The sequence below is a fragment of the Micromys minutus genome (assembly GCF_963924665.1).
Source record: "Micromys minutus genome assembly, chromosome: 29".
NCBI classification, from domain to species: Eukaryota; Metazoa; Chordata; class Mammalia; order Rodentia; family Muridae; genus Micromys; species Micromys minutus.
The window spans coordinates 6,783,013-6,805,648 of NC_137964.1; the positions used below are offsets into that span (position 1 = coordinate 6,783,013).

The window sequence follows — 22,636 nt, forward strand, 5'->3', positions numbered from 1 at the left end:
TGCCCATTGTGGGTGGTGCCATCCCTGGGCTGATAGACCTGGTTCTATAAGAAAGCAGGCTGAGTAAGCCAGGGGAAGCAAGCCAGTAAGTGACATCTCTCCATGGCCTCTGCATCAGCTCCTGATTCCTGACCTGCTTGAGTTCCAGTCCTGACTTCCTTTGGTGATGAACAGCAATGTGGAAGTGTAAGCTGAATAAACCCTTTCCTTCCCAACTTGTTTCTTGGTCATGCTGTTTGTGCAGGCATTGAAATCCCGACTAAGATACCTGGCTTCTGGATACCTTGTGTGACAAACTCATGTGGTGCATGTGGCCTCTTGTATATGACTTATTCCACTGGCTTCAGAATCTCAAAGTCTGACTGATTTATATCATGCTAGTGTTTCATTTCTTAGTCCTCTTATTTTGAGAGGACCCAGTAGCTTAGAAGTTATTATTATTTTTGTCCTAGATCGGAAGGCTAGAAATCCAAACTCACATACTAGTAGGGTTGGTTTCTGCTGAGGCACCTCTCTCTCTCTCTCTCTCTCTCTCTCTCTCTCTCTCTCTCTCTCTCTCCCTCCCTCCCTCTGTCCCCCTCCCTCCCTCCATCCCTCCCTCCCTCCCTCTCTCTCCCTCCCTCTCCCTCCCTTCCTCCCTCCCTCTATACCTCCCTCCCTCCTTCCCTTTCTCTCCTTCCCCCTCCCGAGCTTGAGTACAATCATTTTGAGCTTGGGTCTGTAGTCTGGCCGGCAGCATGCTATTTTCTTTTTTCTTGCTTGGTCTATGTCCTTTTCCTGGGAGGAGATGCCACCTTAACAAGAAAGGTTTTTATCAACAGAGCTCTGCCTCAGCGAGAATGAAGCCTGGTGGAAACAGTGGCTGTGTGAGCACGTGCAGAGGCTGAGCAGCTCCTCCCTGATGCAAGTGTAACAAAGTACCTGCCTAAGGGGGGAAAAGTGCTCATAACAGTAACTGGAACGAAAAGTGAAATTAAAGAACAATCTGGCTCAAATTATATAAATATGCTATAAAGACCCCTGTGCCTGAATCCGGAAGTCAGAAACTATCTCCTTCCACCTGTTGAGGCAGGCTCCCCATTCTTTCTGCTGTGCTGATGTACAGCACTCAGACTCCCGGCCATTGTCCTGTTTCCATCTCCCACCTTGACCCAACACTTCTGGAGCTGTGAATGGGCACCACCATATCCTGCTTTTTTTGTGTGTTCCCTGGGGTGAGGCAGGGTATTAGGCTGATGAAGCGAGTGCTTTCATCCATTAAGCCATCTCTCTAGCGTCACCCTCATAGATCCTCTTACGTTCAGCATTAGTACTTTCATTATAACCGTTAATGTATACTAATTATAAATACCAGGGATTTCATAGTGACATTTTCTGATATGCAGAAATCATGCTTTGATTTTATTCACCCTACTTTTTCTTCCCTCTCTCCCTACTGCCATGGTCACCCCAGTCCTCTCTAGCAGTCTTTCTACTATTTCCAGGTTTTTGCTTTTGAGGCAGGGTCTCTCTATGCACTAAAGAATGACCTTGGGTCCCCTCTGGGTGTTGATATTATAGGTGTGTCTGGTTTATGAGGTTCGGGGGTTCAAACCCAGGACTGCATGCATGGTAGGCAAGCACCCCACGAATTATGCCTACATCCTCCTTCTCTCTTCTTCCAGCTCATACTGAATTGGGTTAATAAAAATTTACCCTTTTAATATTTTAATTCCACTGTCTGGAATGCCTGACAGTTGAACAGTGATGAAAGGGACTTTATCAATATAGTGTTAAGTCACAAATAAACCATCTTATTCTATTCTGCTGAGATTTTTGTTTAGTATCGAAGAGCCATGCTTTAAAAGACAATCTATACAGAAAGGAAAAAGCCCAAACAAATAAAATTCATTTCAATTCAATAGGAAGATTTGCTTTCTTCAAAGAATTTATTTTTCAAAGGAAAATTCATATTACTTTGAAATAGTAGACTGTCTTGCAGACAGCAAAATCTCTTTTGTTGTTCAAGGAGGATTTTTTTTTTTTTTTTTTTTTTTTTTTTTTTTTGCTTTTGCTTTTGCTTTCTAGCAAAAACTTGTCAGAAAATTGAGCTTTGATTAAAATAAATGAGTTCAGTTCAGCTCCCTTGCACGAGGCTTGGACATTTGATCCCAGAGTTTTAAAAAGTTTATTAGCTTTGAATTTATTTTAATTAGCTTCCCCATTATGTTTGCATTCACTTAGAAGGGACTTTGATGTGTAATACAAAACATTTATTGCTCCCCTCTGGCCGACTTATTTTTGTAGAGAACTCACACTGACAGATCAAAATTTCCAGCCAGTGTACACCCTTCAAAGGTTTTTCTTAGTTTGAATAGACCTAGAAAAGAATCCATGGAGTAAGGTAATCCAGACTCAGAAAGACAAATGTTGAATGATTTCCTTCATTGGAGGTTCTCTCTCCAAATATTCAGATAGAAGTTTAGTCCTCACCCCTCATGAAGCAAATTTCTCTTTGCAACACACAGAGACCATTATACAGAAAACCACAGCCAATCAAAATGCAGAGGCGTGGAGCCCAGTACCAAGTCATATGTCTACAAGCACTCCAGTGCCTAAGGCTTAGGGATAACTGTGGAAGAGGGAGTGGGAAGATTGTAAGAGTCAGAGGACCAGGAAATTTGCTATTGGGGTTGTTTCCTCTAATGATACCAGACACCACCCATAAAAATATCACCAGCATGACAGCCAAACATGAGCTGAACAAGGACAAAGACAACAGATAATGCTAACCTGAATTAGGGCCTCAACCCCAGACAAAGAACTACAGCCAGCTAACGGATGCTAAGAGGCAGAGAAATAGTCTTCCCCTGCGGTGAGCAAGCCAATGGGTTATCCAATACCAAGTATTCAGTCCTGTAAACATAATACAAGTAACACTATATAGTCTTAGCAAGTTGTGTTTAGGAAATAAATCAAAATTCATATATTGTCTTAGTTAGGGGTTTACCGTTGTGATTAGACACCATGATCAAGGCAAGACTTCTAAAGAACAACATTTAATTGGGGCTGGCTTACAGGTTCAGAGGTTCAGTGCGGTATCATCAAGGCGGGATCATGGCAGCATCCAGGCAGTCATGGTACAGGAGCTGAGAGTTCTACATCCTCATATAAAGGCTGCTAGAGGAAGATTGGCTTTCAGGCAGCTAGGGTGAGAGTCTTAAGCCCACACCCACAGTGACACACCTACTCCAACAAGGCCACACTTCCAAATAGTGCCACTCCCTGGGCCAAGCATATACAAACCATTACATATATCTCCACCCCCCTCTGGGGGGGATGGGGAGGGAGACAGAAGTAAAAAGGTCTCCGAGTTTGAGGCCAGCCTGATCTACATATTGAGTTCCTGGCTAGTCATGGCTTGCTTATACAGTAAGTTTTGTCCCTTCTCAAATATTGTAAAGATACTGATATCTACTGAGTATTAATCAGGATTCTATCTTAAGTCTATGCCTTGACTAGAAATAAAAGTGATCCTAGTTTTTTGATGTTTTATTGTAAAGCTTATTATTACTGGCTTGCATCAATTATACATAAAATTGGGTTTCATTATAATATTTCCCCTCATGTGTATAATGTACTTTGATTGTGTTAACCCCACCCCCATATATTCATAGACTTGTGATGTACTATAATAGCTTCGTTGAGCTGTAATCAACATCTGAAGAAAACAGTTCCTTTGTTGGGCTTCCCTCTTCCCAGTTCTATCACAGCAACAACAGAACGAACTAGGAAAATCTGCATAAAATGAAAGAGAATGTGCCACATTTATTTATCCAAGGCTGACTTATTTCATCATCTCTAGTTGCAGCCATGAAAGTAGTACAATTGTATTGTTCTTTATGATTGACAACATTGCACTGTGTGTGTGTGTGTGTGTGTGTGTGTGTGTGCGCGCGCGCGCGCATTTTCCTTGTCTGTTTCCCTGTTGTTGGACACCTGAGATGAGTCCATGTGGCCATTTTGAACAATGTAACAATGGTCACAGGAGGACAGGTGTCTCTGTGATGTGTTGGCCTGAAGGTAAACCCCAGCACTTGTGGTGTAGCTGAGCCGAGCAGAAGACAGATTTGTTACTTGTTGCAAAATCACTTTATTTTAATCTGCTTCTCATATATTTGTCTTACAAATTATTGACACTCGAAGCTCTACTTTCTGCTTCATTCTCTGCATGAAAATGCTTTGAAAGTTGGTTAATCATCAGAGGTATCCTAGAGGACCATTACTTGTAAACGCTTTTTAGAGACCAGAACTTCCTTCTGTACATCCACGGCAGATAGTTACAGAAACACTGAATTCATTAAAAGGACATTTTTTTCATGCTTGTTTTACAACAACAATGTGTGTGTGTCTTATTAAAATTAATATTTTCATGCAGTGTATTCCGATCATGGTTTCTTTTCTTCTAGCCCCTCCCAGACCCTCCTCACTTACCCAACCCCAACTTGACACCCTTGTTGTCTCTCAAAAATTCCCCAAACAAACCCAAATTTTAAAAGACACAAGAAACTTGCACACATACACACACACACAAACACACACACACACACAGTTACTCACACTCACACACTCATACACACAATCAGAAACGATAATACATAAGCAAAAGACCACTAAGGCAGAAAAAAAGAAAAAGCCCAAAGAAGCATTTATGAGACCAAAAATAAAAAAATGAAATAAAATAAAAGTCTACAGAGATACCATTGAGTTTGTTTTGCCTTGGACATCTACTGCTGAGCAAGGTATGTGGTACGTATCCTTAAGTATGTTTTATATACTTGGTAAGACTCCATGGAGAAATTTAATTTTTCTTTGTAAGTAATTGTCAGCTGGAGGTAGGTCCTTCATTGGGGTGCAGGGCTCTTGTGTCATCCCCGCCCCCAGCCCTGAGGACCCATCTGGCTTGAACCTGTGCCACCGTCTCTGTGTGTTCATATCAGTCACTGCTTCTTTGGTGTGTCCCATCGCCTCTGCTCCTCTTATCTTTCCTCTTCCACACAGCTCCCTGAGCCCTGAGGGGGAGGGGATTGACGAAGGCATCTCATGTCATCCTTTGAGAAATGTTCTTTTCATTAGCATGTACAAATCCGGTTGTTTGAGTTTATGTTTGATATTTTTGAGTCCTTTGTGTGTCCTAGACAGTAATTTTCTTCTTGGATGTGTATCTGGCAAAGATTTTCTTCCATTCTGTGGGCTTTGCTCAATTAAGTGTTTGCTGTGAAGATTTCCAGTACCGTCATGAAATCACATTTGTTGGTTGTTGGCATTATTTTCTGAGCAACCAGAGTCCTATGGAGCAGGACTATGCCTCTGCCTGCATCTTCTAGTGCTCTCCCTGCATCCTCCTCTAGCAGGTTCAGGGGTTCAGTTCTCATATTGAGATTCTAAACCATCAGGAGTCCAGTTGTGAATGCCGGTCCTTCACCCACGCATTCATTCCCGATGTCTGGATCACTTTGTGTCTGCATTCTCCTGTAGATTCTTTGTTGTCTTAATTACTCCTGGAGAGATGTAGATGAATGTCCATTCAAACCTGACATGGTACCACAGCAAAGATTACCCCCTGTTGTAGTTAAGGTTTTACTGCAGTGAACAGACACCATGACCAAGGCAAGTCTTAAAAAAGACATTTGATTGGGGCTGCCTTACAGATTCAGAGGTTCAGTTTGTTATTATCAAGGTGGGAACATGGCAACATCCAGTCAGACATGATGGAGGAGGCGCTGAGAGTTTTACTTTCATCTGAAGTCTACTAGCAGAATACTGGCTTCCAGGCAGTTAGAATGAGGGTCTTAAAGCCCACACCCACAGTGCCATGCCTACTCTAACAGGGCCACACCTTCTAATAGTGCCACTCTCTGTGATGATGTAACTGTTTAACAGTCCCTCATACTCTGTGAGCAATTCCTCCCTTGTCCTTGGTCTATGAGCCTAATAAATGTATTGGTTTACCTCACTGAGCTGTGGGGTATGATGGTTTGCATATGCTCAGCCCAGAGAGTTCCACCCTAGCCGGTTATGGATGGATGTTGCACTGGGAAGGCAGACTTCCGCTTAGCCTTCTACTTCCTGTATTCTGCCTAATAGCTTGAATTCCACATGAGAACCTCATGACCCTTCCTTTCTTCATGGCTCTCAAGATGAGGATTTCCACCTCTAGACGGCAATGTGGTAAACATGTTAAGGCTGGAGGGAAAGCCAAAGCCAGGCTTCTAGCGTCCTCTATGCCACTCAATTCTGTTTGCAGGGTTCTTCTCAGCAGCCTAGCATTGTGTTTGCCAGGCTGCGGGTCGTAGTTCTGTGGCACTTGCTTTCACCTCTCCAAGAGTATATTTGCAGAATGTCTTGAGTTGTCTAGCAAACCGGGGGGCCATTTTTGAACTGATGTTCATGGCTGTTCCTGTCAAGTGCCCAGCAAAGACAGTTTGCCCTGCTGTCTCCTGCCAGCATAATGCCAGAGATTCTTAAGTCCACTCTTTTTCTGTTCTGTAAAGAATCCATTCTTGAACGTGCCGTGCAGCCGCAGAGGTGCTGGTTTCATAGTGCGACACTATTGTCCTTATACTCCTTGGCTGGGTACATACCTGGGACCTAATTTAAAGTTTGGAGTAACATAAAAACCAGTAATGGAAGAACAAGATGAATCCTAATGCCAGTTTGGATACCTATCAGACTATACAGTAGGCGCTGAATGTGAGTCACAGCATCATACTTTACAAGAAGATACTGTTGTTCTCAGGGTAAGGTGAGGGCTTGGAGTTTTCCCAGTCGGACACTGGGGAATTACAGTCTGGCTGACCCCACCTCAAAGCAAGAGGGTTAGAATAAGGGAAGATTTGTGGAACATATTTCTGTGAGGCTAATCACATGGTCCAAGCCCATTGTGTGTTAAATTTCAAGGTGTGTCTTGTTTTCATGATTCTAAAATAACTTCCAACAACTGGTACCCTCTTTCCATTCCTGCATCCCATCCCCATCAGCCTTTCCTGGGCCTTAAAGTGAGGCTAGTTGTCTGTCCTCCATCCCTGATCAGTTGTCTGCCCTCTATTCCTCTCCTACTCAGACTGTGAGCTTCCCCCAGGGCAGCGGCCACTATGGCTCTCCCTCCCGAGTCCTCTGAAGCACCTGCCCTGATAAGTTAAGGGGCCTTTCTCTTAAAGATAGGTTTACTAGTTTATATATCCTGAATCTCTCGTATTGTTCTCAGGAAATGTTTGCTGAATAAATTACTATCACAATACAAAGTGGAGATCTGGGGAACATGGAAACCAGGACACAGAAATGTGTGTGTAAACAAGCAATTGTCGATATTAATAAAAGCTCTGCTTGTTTCTAGGTTTCTATTGCACAGATGTGTTCCACATTATGAAACCTCTTTCTGTTACAAAACCTAACATTGTCACGCTATAACTGATTAGAGTAGGATTTATAGACTAGCTATCATGCTGGTGCGATAAAAGCTATTTATCTTGGGCATTATGTAGTTATGAAAATCAGACTTAAGAGTTAGAAGACAAATATCTGAGTTTTTGTCACCCTATTGCTTATCAGTATGGTTTTATGAAGTTACTTATCAGTAAAAGCCAAGAAGCATCTTTTAAAAAAAAGATTGATTTGCTAGTGTGCAGAATTGGAGCCTGCAAGACTAGTCTATTCATGGTGGGACACATTCTTTATCTTGCTATGCACTGATAATTTTCTTTTGTTTTGATTGTGATTTGTTTCAACAGACCTCAAGAAAGCCTCCAATTCGAATGCTGCAAAGTCCAGTCTCCCAAAATCTGGGCTTCGTCCTCCTGGCTACTCACGTCTCCCAGCAGCCAAGCTGGCAGCCTTCGGCTTTGTGAGGAGCTCCAGTGTCTCTGCGGTGCCCAGCACCCAATCCCTGGACAGCGTGCAGCCGGAGCCCAGCAGGCCGCTCACCCGTGAGTGGGGCAAAGGGGCTGAGGAGGTTGGAGGAGATGCCTGTGCCCTGCCAGGGGCTGGTGGCAGACAGAGGAGACCCAGAGACCCTGTGTACGGTGTCCTTGACTAGTTAGTGAAGACAATAACTTGGATCTACTATTTGAACCTATCACCTTTTTACTGTGTCTTAATCATCCACCAAAGAAAAACAGCCTGTTTGCCACTATCCTTTTCCTCAGTTATGGGGAGTTAATACACTTGCAGTAGACCCAGGCTCAGTCCCCAGAACCCACACTGGGCAGTTTCCTAACACCTAGAATTCCAGGTTTAGGCGGGCGATTTGATACCTCCTTTTGGCCTCTGTGGGCACAACCTGTATGCAGGGCACACACACACACACACACACACACACACACACACACACACACACACACACACAAATAATAAAATAAATAAATCTTAAAAAAAAACAAAAAACAAAAAACCACCCTGAGACTATTCTTATCGTTCGTAAGAGAGTGTCAGGATTTGAAATCTTAGACAACTTGATTTGGAAAGATGGGCTAAAACTCATGGAATGACCGAGTTTTATGTCTTAAGATGAGCATACATCCCTTTAATTATTGAGTAGGATCTGGGTTCTGAGGATGGTTTACAGTAGAAAACCATCAGTCTCTTTGGAAGGCTAATCAATGAAAACAAGGGTTAATATGAGAGATCCCTGGAATGTGAACCCAGCATTGCGCCCATGAGTGCTATAAAATGCATTTATATACGTGGCTCACTTGATTATCTGCACCTGACATGCATCTTAAATAAGATCAGAGTTGACAAGAGGCGTTATTAATAACTCCTATAGAAACAGCCATCAGCCTGTCTCGTGTTTCCCTGGCAAAGAGGGAGTCATTTTTTATTCATGGAGAAAGGAGCCGTCGGTGACCCGGGGGGTCAGGTTCCTGAGAAGCTATTTCTCATCTGAGATTAAACCTTATTGATGTCTGTCCTCACTCCTGGGATCCGGACACCAGTCACCTCTACCCAGCGACGGGAGCAGAGTATGAACCTGTGTTTCTTTCTTTCTTTGTTTGGCTTTGGTTTTGAGGAAAGTTGCCTGTTTATAGTTATTAATATAATAAGCAGAAGCTTCCACCTGTACTAAAAACAATGCCATCAGAACAGCCGTATTTTTTCTTGGCTGTCCCACTTTGCAAAGATTAGCTTTTATCCCCCTTTGCTTCATCTACACAGGTTTAGCACCCCATCCCTGCTCCCATGCATTTTACATTTAGGTAACTCTGATGTGAATGAACTGCTGGGGTCCTCCCCCTCTTGGGGCCTGGAGAGAGGTTCATGACAAGCCTGCACCGTGATGGAAGGCTGCATAGCCCGTGACAAGCAGTGGAGGAGGCACAGGAGGGCTAGCATGGGGTCCTTCTTGAGCCACCGAGAGGGCGGGCCTGGCATCCTGCAGGACCGTCCAGGCTACTGCTCCGCTCTTGTCTCTGTGGCGATTGCTCTGTGTCAGAATGACACCATCCTGTTTTAGTGTAAAAGAGTACAGGTCAAGAGCAAAAACTCCAGGGGTGGAAGAAGATGGATTAGAAACCGATTGGCGAATTTTTGAAAGCCATTAGCCCAGAGGACTGATCTGGGAGAGTTTGCTGTGCTTCCCTTCGGTGGGTTTTGAGTTTTTCATAAAACAGGTTAAAATCCTACCATTGCCATGGCTGGATAAAATAGCAGCTTCACTGAGATGTAATCCACACGCCATGACATCCACTCAAAGTGTACAGTTCAGGGTTTTGTTTTGTTGGTATATCTGTAGAGATGTACAACTTTACTCTACTCGGCTCTAGAACATTTCCATCATCTCTCCCTCAAAGAAACCTAGCGATCCATTAATGCTCTCCCCTGTCTCCCGGCCTCCAGCTCTAGACAACCATTAACCACCCCCTTGTTTAATTAAAAAAAGGTTTCTCATACAATTTATTCTGACCATGGTTTTCTCCACTCCAATTCTTCCTAGGTTCCCCTGACTCACTGAACTCCCTGCTCTTTCTTCAGAAAACAGGCAAACAAACACCAAAATTAAACAAACAGAATAATAAAGGAAAAAAATAAAAATGCTCAGAGATACATATACACAACCCTCCAAACCGTCACAAATTAGAAATCACAATATGGATGCAAAAGACCAATAAGACAAAAACTGCCCATAGGAATATAAGACAGAAAGTCTACAAAAATAGCTATTTTGCCTTATTTCATGTCTTCTCATTCATGTTTTCCAGAAAGACTTTAGACACCTTTGATTTTTTTCTTCTAGTTTTCTTGCATTATAATGTAACAAAGAGCATAGTATCTTTTCTTTCTTTCTTCCTTCCTTTCTTTTAAGTTTGCTTACTGTTGCTATGATTTAAAAAAAAAAAAAAAAAAAAAAACACCTCCAGCAAAAGCAGCCTGGGAAAGAGAGGGTTAATTACAAATGACAGGTCCCAGTCCACCATGCAGGGAAGCCAGGGTAAGAATTTAGGACAGGAACCTGGGGGCAGGAACTGAGGCAGAGACCGTGGAGGAGCACTTGCTCTCCGTGGTTTGCTCAGTCTGCTTTGTTATACAGCCCAGGACCACATGCCCAGGGGTGGCAGTAATGGGCCTGGGTCTCCCCATTTGCCCCTAATTATGAAAACCAGTTCACTAATATGCCCACAGGCCAATTTGATGGAGGCAATTCCTTAATTAAGATTTCTTCTTCCCAAATGACTCTAGCTTGTGCCAAGTTGACGAAATAACCAACACAAACATATAACCAATGAATGATATACATGGAAGTCATGTATGACATATGCAGAACATATGTTTTGAAGTGGTTACTGCATCAAGCTCATTACCTTCATTCCTCTGCGTACCTGTGTTGGGAATGTATAGAACTTGATTTCTTAGCACATTTCATGACACAGGATGGTTGGCTGTCCACGCCGTACCGTAATTAGAGCTCCAGAGTCTGGTTCCCCTGTGTCAACGAAACTTTGTTCTGTTTGGTTTCAAGAGCTACTGCAGGCTAACTGCAGTTATGTGTCCTCTAGAGATAGTAGAATCTACATACCGCCTCTGCGGGATCTATGGCTTTGATGTCTTCGTAATAAAACAGTGTAGATAATAACCGAACTACAGTTAGAATCATCAATAGGGCAAGTAGGGAGCACTGACTGGAAGTCATGTACACCGAGTGTTTAGAACACGGCTCTGCACAAGAATAGTTTTCCTTGGGTTCTTTCTATCTGTGGGCCATGTCAGTTCAAGTTCAGTGCTGACCATCCAAAAGCCTAGGTGGGAAAATAACCACGTTGGATTAATAGTATCCAGTGGGGAATCAGGGACACGGTCTTCATAGTTTCAGAGAGATGAGGTTTATTCCAGAGACAGTATTTTATGATCACTGACACATTATAATCCAATAACTTTTGAGTGTTAAAGGAAAACTTAGGGGCTGGAGAGATGGCTCAGCTGTTAAAGCACTGGCTGCTCTTCCAGAGGACCTAGTTTGATTCCCATCACCCACACGGTGGCTCACAGCTGTCTGTATCTTCAGCTTCAGGTGATCCAACACCCTGACCTGTCATCAAGCATGCATGTGTTACTATGACATTTGTGGGATTCTCTAATGTCGGGGCTGTAAGCTTATATGTCTTTTTGGTATTTGAAGAAACAATGGCAAAGGAAGTTGGATGGGGCTGTGCTATGGCTTTATACTATGTAAGGAAATATGTTCAATTAGGTTCCCTTTTAAAGAAATACATGTATAAAAGGTGACCTTAGTCTAATCTTTTGGCATTTAAACCCCTTACTTAAAATAGAACCAAGAGCTCTATTTTATCTCTGTGGCTTTCAGTGTGTGACGGTGACAGGGTGGGTGTTTGCTTTTATAGTATTTGAGGCACTTCGTACAGCTTTGCATGTGGATGGGTCTCATTTCTAGTGTTCTCGAGTTTCTCAATTTAGTTTGGGTGGGAGAAGAAAAGAGGACTGAGAACAAAATCCCAAATGTGGTTCTAATTTTCTGTGGAAATGCAGAATTCAAACAAGCGTCGCTGATAAGATGAGAGTATCTGGTTCCTTGGAATTCCCAACTCTATAATTTGAAGAATTCTTCCTGAGGAAAAGTCAGTTTTCTTGAGTCTTGCTGGTGATTTTCTCATTCACACACGCTTTCTTCCTCCTTCTCTATACACATTTACAAAGACGCACAGGAGTTTTTCCACATGTGCCTTTCCATCCCTTTTGTGGGCTTCTTCTTTCTGTACCGTTCAAGTACTGGTTATTTTCCTGACTCAGAAAGACTGGGGAAAATCTGTCAGGAATCATATTCTCTGTCAAAAGCATCTCCAGTTTTATAAAGGTCATATTTTTATCATTCAAGATACTTCATGAATCAAAAGCATCTTGAGCTATGGAAACAACAATTTAAAAGAGAAATAAATCACACTCACATCCGTGACATCACTGAAATCCGGGGGTGGGGGTGATATGTACAAGTCATTTAACTTCAGTGGACTCAGATGTTGCTGTGGTTTGGTTAAGTGTCCATTAGAGACCTTGTGTCACCGGCCTCTGCCACTATTGGGTGGTGGGACCCAGTAGGAGGAAGTTGGGTCATTGGGATGTGTCCTTAGAAGGAAAATTCCGGCTCTGGCCTTTTAATTCCATGTTCCTTGTTGCCTTGAGATAGATAGCTAACCTTACTGCATGTTCCTACATGCATAGATTCGATCCCCTGAAACTGTGAGCAAAACTCTATCCCCACCCCGGGGGTGGGGCTGAGATCCACCCATTTTCCCAGCTTGATTCTCAGGTCTCTCAATGGTGAAGTCATTGGTCCTTCATATGATTCAACACCCCCTCTCAATGATTCTGAAACACAGAGGTTGAATTACTAAGGGGAGAGGAAATCTCAACTGAGAAAAATGTCTTCCTAAGATTGGCCTCTGGGCATGTCTGTGATGATGATGATGATGATGATGGTGATGATGATGATGATGATTAATGATCATTGTGGAAGGGCTCAGTCCACCACAATTGGTATCATCCCTTGGCAAGGGTCCTGGGTTGTATTAAAAAACACTGAGCAAGCCATGGGGAACCAGCCAGTACACAGTGTTCTTCCCTGGATCCTGGTTGAGTTTCTGCCCTGACTCCCTTCAGTGGCTGACTGTGGTCAGGACATGTAAGCCAGACAAACCCACCTATCAGGAAATGCTACACCCATGAACGGAATGGGAACCCATGGTTAAACAAGCAAATCAATAAAACGGAACTCAATGTATTTACTATGCATCATTTTTGCCCTCCATACATAAAATAAGCTTGGCTGTGTTGTGGATTTGATATGTCTGGCTCTTCCCCAAGAGGACCTAGTGAGAACCCAAAGCCCCTCATAGAATAGCTAAGACATTGGGACTTTGGTCTTTAGGTGGGGGCCCACTAATCTTTGTTTCCATTTCTTTTTCTCGGGACAGCATTTCCTTCCCAGGCATGCTGCACATGCATATTGCATTCCCCCTGGTATGCTTCCTTTCCTCTCTGCCTGTGGCTGTTCTCTGTTCAAAGGATGACATACTATCATCAGTGAGGTTACAGTGTGTGACCATGTCTAGCAGCAAGGAATGCTGTAATCACAGCATCCGTGTCTCTCTGGCACTGGCCTCTGTGGAGACTTTGGGTAACTTATGCCTCAGTCTGTTTCTAGTTAGGTGTGGCTCAGCCCTTGGCACACACCTTCAATCCCTGTGGATGCAATACAGACAGTCCCTAGATAATCACTTTTTATCCCAAACAATGAAGGTAAAGTTAGTTTGAAGGAGGAAGAAGCCATGTTTGAAAGATATGTCTGTGTGGCAGAAAACGTGGCGAATCAGAGAAAGATTTGACAGATTAGGATACGCCCAGCTCTCGGGAGAAGAGAGGAAAGGGAAGCTTCTGAAGGGGAGACAGACAGCACAGGAGAAGAGAGTACAGAACAGGAACACAGTAGAGACTGTGGAGACAGTGCAGTAGAGTTGAGAGGGAGACGGAGCAGCACAGAGGGAGGAGGAGGCAGCGTTACCAAAGAGACAGAGTGAAGAGAGAACGAGCCAGACACAGGGAAAGACAGAACGGGCCAGCAGAGAATGAGAAGGAGCCAGAAGATTAGAACATATTGCTAGAGTGAGTTTGAGGCCAAGCAGAGCAATTCAGAGGCCGAGAGAGAAGCCGGATTGAATCAGTCAGCTGGGAGAGGAGTTTGAGCCACAACAGCTGAGTTGAACCAGCCAGAGCTCAGAAAGAACCAGAAAGGGTGAGCTTATTCAGCAGTGAGTGTCAGAGAATGAAAACATTCTAGTTCTAGATCAGGTTGTCCGGAGGCTAGAACTTTCCAGCACTAGGCCTAGGCTAGCAGAAAGAGGCAGTAAGCCTCTCAGACAACAATTACAATAGGAGAGTAAATGTTACTTTTATGGTCAGTCACATATCTGCATGGTAAATATATATTCATTCCCTCTTACCACAGACCTGTCCAAAGCTGAGGATAGGTCTTTGATCCGCCCCCCATCTCCCTTTACCCCTGTCTAAGTAACCATGGTCATCCCTCTCTATCCAAAGAACCAATTGTCCCTATACCAAAAATGCTTGGGAGAAATGCGTTTGCATCAAACACATACTGATTTTTCTTCCGCTCGTCATGTCTTAAACATCACAGTAAGACAGCTGTTCCAAGCTGTTGTATGGCATTGAGCACTGTAAATAATCTAGAGATGATGTGTGGATCTGGACGGTATGTGGGCGTTCTACACAAGCTCTGTGCCATGGTGGTGAAGTGTGTCCTGGAGTGCGTCCCCGGGCAGAAGAGCAGCTGCCACACAGCCACTGCGACAGAAAGCTGAGAGACTCGGTCCCTCCGCTCAGCACCATGTTTGAGAACCTGTGCGTGGCAGGGAGTTGACAGGCCCGGCAGCTTCAGGAATGAGCTGCCAACACCCTTTGCTTCTGACCCTTTTGATTAGAAAATGGGAAATGGTAACACATCCCGGGTGTTGTCAGTCGGGGGGCTTGTTTCTAATGGTGCTGATGATGTGAGATTTGTCTGCTGCCGCCAGGAAGGCTTGCTAATGAAGGCAAATGAACCTGGATAGACCCCGTGACAATGGATTCCTTGGGGAAAACCACCAGTTAGGCAGGAGGTCCAGGCCAGCCGCTGCTGCATGCAAGTGCCTGTTAAGTGTGTGTCTAGGGTGGCCCTGAAAGCAAATAAGGGAGGACTCTCTGCTGGGGTCTGCTTACTTCTCTAGAGTCCTTTAGGTTTTCTTTGGAGCATCCTTTCCAAGACTCTTGGGCACCTTTCACAGCCTGGCTAGTGTCTTTCGTGTGCCCTTAGCTGCATGCTTTGTGATGAGAATGGGAATTTGCTGGACCCTGGGTACAAAAGAGTTAATGGATGTGCAGAGAGCTCACCAAAGGAGCAGAGGGACCGATACCCACAGCTCACACAGGCAAGGGTTGATTGATGTTGTCTCTTCCAGACCATAGATTATGCTGTGAGGGACTCCTCCAGAAAACTCCAGAGGGCGTTGCTACAGTGGTAGTAAGACTCAAGAGATAGTGAGGGAGACAGAACAGTGGCTAAGGGGATCTGGTATCCAGGTCCTGGTCCATTTCCCTATCAACTAATCACAGAAGTTTCATGGGCACTCAGTGTCCTCTTCACATAGGAAGGTGATGGATGCCTGGGTGGCTTAAAATCCAAGGTCTCTGGTCCTGTGACTCCTTCCTGTCATGGAGGTTCTCAAAAAGGTTCTAGACTTTGCTTTGTTCATGTTTCTGTTCAGAAATTGTAAGGAAAGACATAATTGTTATTTGTTTAAAAGTCACATCTGCGGAGAAATGCAAATTAAAACAAAACTCAGATTCCACCTCACACCAGTCAGAAGGGCTAAGATCAAAAACTCAGGTAACAGCAGATGCTGGTGAGGATGTGGAGAAAGAGGAACACTCCTCCATTGTTGGTGGGGTTGTGAGCTGGCACAACCACTCTGGAAATCAGTCTGGTAGTTCCTCAGAAAATTGGACATAGTACTACCTGAAGACCCAGCTATACCATCCTGGGCATATACCCAAAAGATGCTCCAACATATAACAAGGACACATGCTCTACCATGTTCATAGCAGCCTTATTTATACTAGCCAGAAGCTGGAAAGAACCCAGATGTCCTTCAACAGAGTAATGGTTACAGAAATTGTGGTATATTACACAATGGAGTACTACTCAGCTATTAAAAACAACGACTTCATGAAATTCCTAGGCAAATGGATGGAACTTGAAGCTATCATTCTCAGTGAGGTAATCCAGTCACAAAAGAACACTCATGGTATGTACTCACTGATAAATGAATAGTAGCCTAAAAAGCTCGGGATGCTAAAGAAACAATTCACAGAACTTATGAAGCTCAAAGAGAAGGAAAACCAGAAGGTAGATGCCTCGGTCCTTAAAAGGGAGAATAAAACATTCATGGGAGGAAATAAAGGGACAAATAGAGGAGCAGGGATTGGAGAAAAGATCATTCACAGACTGCCTCACCTGGGAATCCATCCCATATGCAGCCATGAAACCCACGCACTATTGCTGATGCCGAGTAGTGCTTACTGGCAGGAACCTGATATGGATGCCTCCTTAGAGGCTCTGCCAGAGCCATCCTGATACAAAGAAGGATGTTTGCAGCTAATCATCAAACTGAACATGGGGACCCCAATAAAGGAGCTAAAGAAAGGACTGAAGGAGCTGAAAGGGTCTGCAACTCCAATGGGAAGAACAAAATGATCAACTAACCAAACCCACCACAGCTCCCAGAGACTAAAACACCAACCAATGAGTTCCCATGGAGAGACCCATGGCCCAGGTGCATGTGCAGTGGGAGGAGGGGTCTTCCGTTCAGCGAAGGCTCGTTTACCCAGTGTAGGGGAAGCCAAGGTGCTGAGGTGGGAGAGAGTGGTTGGGAGAAGGAGCACCTTCATGGAGGCAATGGGAGAGAGAAGGGGAATGGGATTGGGGAAAAGGGGATAACATCTGAAATGCAAATACAGAGAATATCCAATAAAATTTAAAAAAAAAAATCACATCTGGAGAATATGAACATTGTAGTCTCCATGAAAGTCCCCTTTCCCCCCTCAGAGAGGGGAAGCCTCCCCTGGATATCAACTTGTCTTGGAATATCAAGACGCAGTAGGACTAGGCACATCTATTGAGGCCAGACAAGGTGGCCCAGTTAGGAGAAAGTGATCCAAAGGCAGGAAATGAAGTAAGGTACAGACCCCGCTCCTGTTGTTAGGAGTGTAACATGGAGGCTGAGCTGTATACTGTTACATACGTGTAAGCAGCCTAGGTCCGTCCCATGTATACTCTCTGGTGGTTCAGTCTCTGTCGGCTCTTATGGACCAGGTTAGTTCTCTCTCTCTCTCTCTCTCTCTCTCTCTCTCTCTCTCTCTCTCTCTCTCTCTCTCTCTCTGTATGTGTGTGTGTGTGTGTGTGTTTTGTGGTGTCTTTGACACCTCTGCCTCCGCCAGTCCTTTCTGCCCCTCTTCCATAGGATTTCCCAAGCTCCTCCTAAGGTTTGGCTGTGGTCTCTGCATCTGTTTCCGTCAGTTTCTGGGTGAAGCCTCTCAGAGGACAGTTGTGCTGAACAACTCTCTGCAGGCATTGCAGAGATTCATCAGTTCTGTCAGGGGTGGGCTCTCTTTCATGGTATGAGTTTCAAAGTCATTGGTTGGCCATTCCCCCGATCTCTGCTCCATCTTTATCCCTGCACATCTTGTAGGCAGGGCAAATTGTGGACCTAAGGTTTTGTGGCTGGATTGCTGTCCCAGGCCCTCCATTGGAAACCTTTTCTGGTTACAGGAGATTGACATTCTAGGAGGTCCTCACTAGTAGGAGTATTATTAGATGGGATCCCTCTCATAGATTCTTGGGACTTTTCATTGTCCTAGGTTTCTAGCACACCCCAGAGATCCAGCCCCCACTGATTCCAGTTCTCTTTCCCAGTGCTCCCTCCTCTGTTCTCCCCCCCACTTGATCGTTCCTGCTCCCCAGCCCCACTCCATGTCACCAAGTTCCCTCCCTCCATATACCCTGCAATCTGTTCTATTTCTCTTTACAATGAGATTCAAGTGTCCACCCTTGGGCCTGCTTATTATTTATATTTATTTATTATTAATATTAATATTATTTATTATTACTTAGCTTCTTTGGGACTGTGGATTGGAACATGGTTATCCTGTACTTTATGGTTAATACCCACTTAGAAGTGAGTACATAACCATGTTTGTCTTTCTGGGTCTCCTCACTCAGGGTATTTTCTAGTTCCATCTGTTTGCCTGAAATTTTCATAATGTCATTATTTTTAATAGCTGAGTAGTATTCCATTGTATAAATGTACCACCTTTTTTATTTATTCTTGGGTTAGGGAAAATCTAGATTGTTTCCAGTGTCTATTATGAATAATAACAAACAAAGGTGAGCAAGTGTCCTTGTGGGATGGTGGAGCATCTTCTGCGCATATGCCCAGGAGTTGTACAGCTGGGTCATGAGGTAGAACTATCCCCAGTGTTCTGAGAAACCGCCAAACTGATTTTCAAAGTGCTTGGAAAAGTTTGCACTCCCACCAGCAATAGAGGAGTGATCCCTTGTTCCACATCCTGGCCAGCATGTGCTGTCACTTGAATTTTTGATCTTAAACTATTCTGATAGGTGTAAAATAGAATCTCAGGTCCATTTTGATTTGCATTTCCTTGATAGCTTAAGGACATTGAACATTTCTTTAAGTGCATCTCAGCCATTTGAGATTTCTCTGTTGAGAAGTCTCTGTTTAGATTGGCACCCCATTTTTTTTTTTAAATTGGGTTATTTGGTATGTTGGTTGGTGTCTAGTTTCTTGAGTTTTTTTAAAATAAATTTTGTATATTAGCCTTTTGCTGAATGTAGGGTTGGTAAAGATTCTTTCTCATTCTGTAGGATACAGTTTTGTCCTTTTTCCGGTGTCCTTTGCCTTACAGAAGCTTTTCAGTTTCATGAGATCCCATTTATCAATTGTTAATCTTACAGCCTGAGCCACTGGTGTTCTGTTCGGGAAGGTATCTCCTGAACCAATGCTTTCAAAGCTGTTCTCTACTTTCTCTCCTATCAGATTCAGTGTATCCAGTTTTATGTTGAGGCCTTTGATCCACTTGAACTTGAGTTTTCTGTAATAGATATGGGTCTATTTGTATCTCTCTACATGCAGACCTCCAGTTAGTCCAACAACATTTGTTGAAGATTTTTTTTTCTATTGTGTACTTTTGGTTTGTCAAAAATAAAGTTTTTGTAGGTATTTGTGTTTATGTCTGGGTCTTTGATTCCACTGATCAACCTGTCTGTTTTTATGACAAAATCATGCAGTTGAGTATTGTTCTTTCAAGGTCCGTTAAGAATTGTTTTGGAATTTTGATGAGGATTGCATTGAATCTATTGTTTTTGGTAAGATGGCCATTTTTACTATGTTAATCCTACCTATGCATGAGCATGGGAGAGCTTTTCATCTTCTGATATCTTCCTCAATTTTTTTTTCTTCAAAGACTTGAAGTTCTTGTCATACAGGTCTTTTATTTGCTTAGTAACAATATATTTTATATTATTTGCAGCTATTGTGAAGGACATTGTTTTCCTAATTTCTTTATGAGTCTATCATTTGTGTAAAGGAGAGCTACTGTATTTTGTATATAGCCACTTTGCTGAAGGTATTTATCCAGCTGTAGGGAGTCCCTGGCAGAATTTTGGGGTCACTTATGTATACTATCATCTTATCCTTGAGCAGTGATACTTTGACTTCTTACTGTCCAGTTTGTATACCCTTGGTCTCCTTTAGCTGTCTTATTGCTCCAGCCAGAACTTCAAGTTCTATATTGAATAGATATGGAGAGGGTGGACAGCCTTGTTTTTCCTGACTTTAGTGGTATTTTTTTAAGTTTCTCTCTGCTTAATTTGATGTTGGCTATTGGCTGTCTGCATTTTGCCTTTATTGTGTTTAGGTATGGACCATGTATCCTTAGTTTCTTCAAGAATTTTATTGTGAAAGGGTGTGAAAAGCTTCTCTCAGCATCTAATGAGATGATAAGAGATGATAATGTGGGGTTTTTTCTCTTTCAGTTTGTTTATTTGATGAATTACAATGCCGTATTTTCATATGTTGAACTATCCATGCATTTTGGGATGAAGCCTATTTGATCATGGTAAATAATGTTTTTGGATGTATTCTTGAATTCTGTTTGCAAGTATTTTATTGAGTATTTTTGCATCAATGTTATAAAAGAGATTGGTCTGAAATTTTCTTTCTTTCTTTATTGTATTTGAGCGCAGTGTAGCTGTCATCAGACACACCAGAAGAAGGCATCAGATCCCATTACAAATGGTTGTGAGCCACCATGTAGTTGCTGGAAATTGAACTCGGGACCTCTGGAAGGGCACTCAGTGCTCTTAACTTCTGAGCCATCTCTCCAGTTTCCACTAATTTCTTTATGAAGAAACTTTATTGCTTTGACTTTTTCTCTTAGCACTGCTTTTATTGTGTCCCATAAGTTTGGGTATGTTGTGCCTTCATTTTCATTGAATTCTAGAAAGTCTTTAATTTCTTTATTTCTTCCTTGACCCAGTGGTCATTGAGTAGGAAGTTGTTCTGTTTCCATGGGTTCGTAGGCTTCCTGTTGTTTCTATTGTTGCTGAGGAATAGCTTTAGACCATGGTGGTCTGGTAATATAAAAAAGGGTTATTTCAATTTTTTGTATTTGTTGAGACTTATTTTGTGTCCAAGTTTATGATCAGCTTTGGAGATGGCTTCATAAGGTCCTGAGAAAAAAGTACATTGTTCTGTGTTTGGGTGAAATGTCCAGAAGGTATTGGCTAGGTCCATTTGATTTCTAACGTCTGAGAGTTCCATTGTTTCTCTGTTTTTTGTCTGAATAACCTGCCCATTGGTGACAGTGGGCTGTTGAAATCTCCCACTATTAATGTGTGAGATCTGATATGTGATTTAAGCTTTAGAAATGTTTCTTTGATAGATATGGGTGCCCGTGCATTTGTGGTATAGATAGTCAGAATTGAGACATCATCTTGGTGCATTTTTCATTTGATGAATATGAAGTGTCCTTTCCCATCTCTTTCGATCAATTTTGGTTGAAAGTCTATTAGCTATTAGAATGGTTACTCCAGCTTTATTCTTGGATTTGTTTCCTTGGAAAATCTTTTCTTTCCAGCCCTTTCTTCTGAAGTAATGTCTGTCTCTGTTGCAAAGCTGTGTTTCTTGTAAGCAACAGAATGATGGATCCTGTTTTCACACCAATTGTATTGGTCAGTCTTACATTGTTTAGTTGAGCTCCATTTGTGGGGTTTCCTCAGACCAGTACATACATGTTGTTAACAATGAATTCTGCATCACATGCCCTTTCACATGTTTGCTTTAGCAGAACATCCTCTCTCCTGTGTCTGCTTCAGCCAAACATTCCTTCATGAGTCTGCCTTAGTCTTTCAGCTGTGTCCACGACTGGAAAATATTCCTTCACGTGTTTGCCCCAGCAAAACCCCATCCAACACAACTGACTCCCCAAAGACTCTCCTTAAGTTTCCACTTCAGAAAAGTTTAAGAAAGACAGGATTTATTTTCAGTTATGTTCAAGGATACAACTCTACCATGGCAAAGAAATGATATCCAGCTCACTTTAGCCTTTATATTCATTCTGAGAACCCAGCCTACAGAATGGATCTCCCCATAGTTGGCAAATCTTTTGATCTCAATTAACATAATCTAGATAATTCCTCATAGGTATGCCAGAGACTTATCTCCTAGGTGATTCTAAATATTATGAAGTCGATCGTATTAATTGTCACATAAGTTTATAACTCAAAACTCTCTAGAAAAACAAACACTATAGGATACATATGAGTTTTTTTTAAGGTGTTGGTTGACAGTTATAAGCTGAGAAATCCTACTATTTCCTGTTAGTAAGCTGATGGTGTGGCTTGAAGACCTGAGAACTAGACAACCATTGCAGATGCTGGTCCAGTTCTGAATGTCCTAGAACCAAGATGGTTGTTGTCAAGAGAAGGTAAAGCCTTTGTTCAAGTTATCAGATGAGAACAAATTCAACCTTCATCTTTTGTTTTCCCAAGGCCCTCAAACCACATGGGACAGTTTTTCCATTTAGAACTCCTGATACTTCCTCTAAAAACACCTTACAAGAAATATCTGGGCATTCTCTGACACAGTCAAGTTGAGAAAATTAATCACTTCTCTCAAGCAAAGAGCTCTTACAAATCAATAAAAACATACATAATTAAAAGCCAGGCACATGGTTCTCTCGAAGTCCTGAAAATAGGGATGCAGAGACCAGCAGATCTCCAGGACATTCTGCCGAGCCTACAGTCTATCCAGCAAGCTCCAAACCAGTGAGAGACCTTGCCTCAAAAAACAACATGGTTTTCTAAGGAATGACACCTGCAGCTGACCTTTGTTCTGTACACACCTGTGTGTATGCACACATCAACTAAAGAAAGCACATTTGGTAGACAGAAATGGGCAAAGGAGATAAACGAACATTTGTCACAAAAGCGAAGGTCATGCCCAACAAACATTTTTAC

General features: G+C 42.8%; 1 protein-coding gene across 1 annotated transcript in view; it reads left to right on the forward strand.

The window, feature by feature from the left end:
- Nucleotides 1-22,636, forward strand: part of MTUS2 (microtubule associated scaffold protein 2) — a gene marked incomplete at both ends in the record, with an annotated part of 226,217 nt that overhangs the window by 20,564 nt on the left and 183,017 nt on the right. Inside the window, one exon of the mRNA XM_080941222.1 lies at nt 7,770-7,964. Coding sequence (XP_080797348.1) covers nt 7,770-7,964 — 195 coding nt within the window. The remainder of the gene's footprint in view (nt 1-7,769; nt 7,965-22,636) is intronic.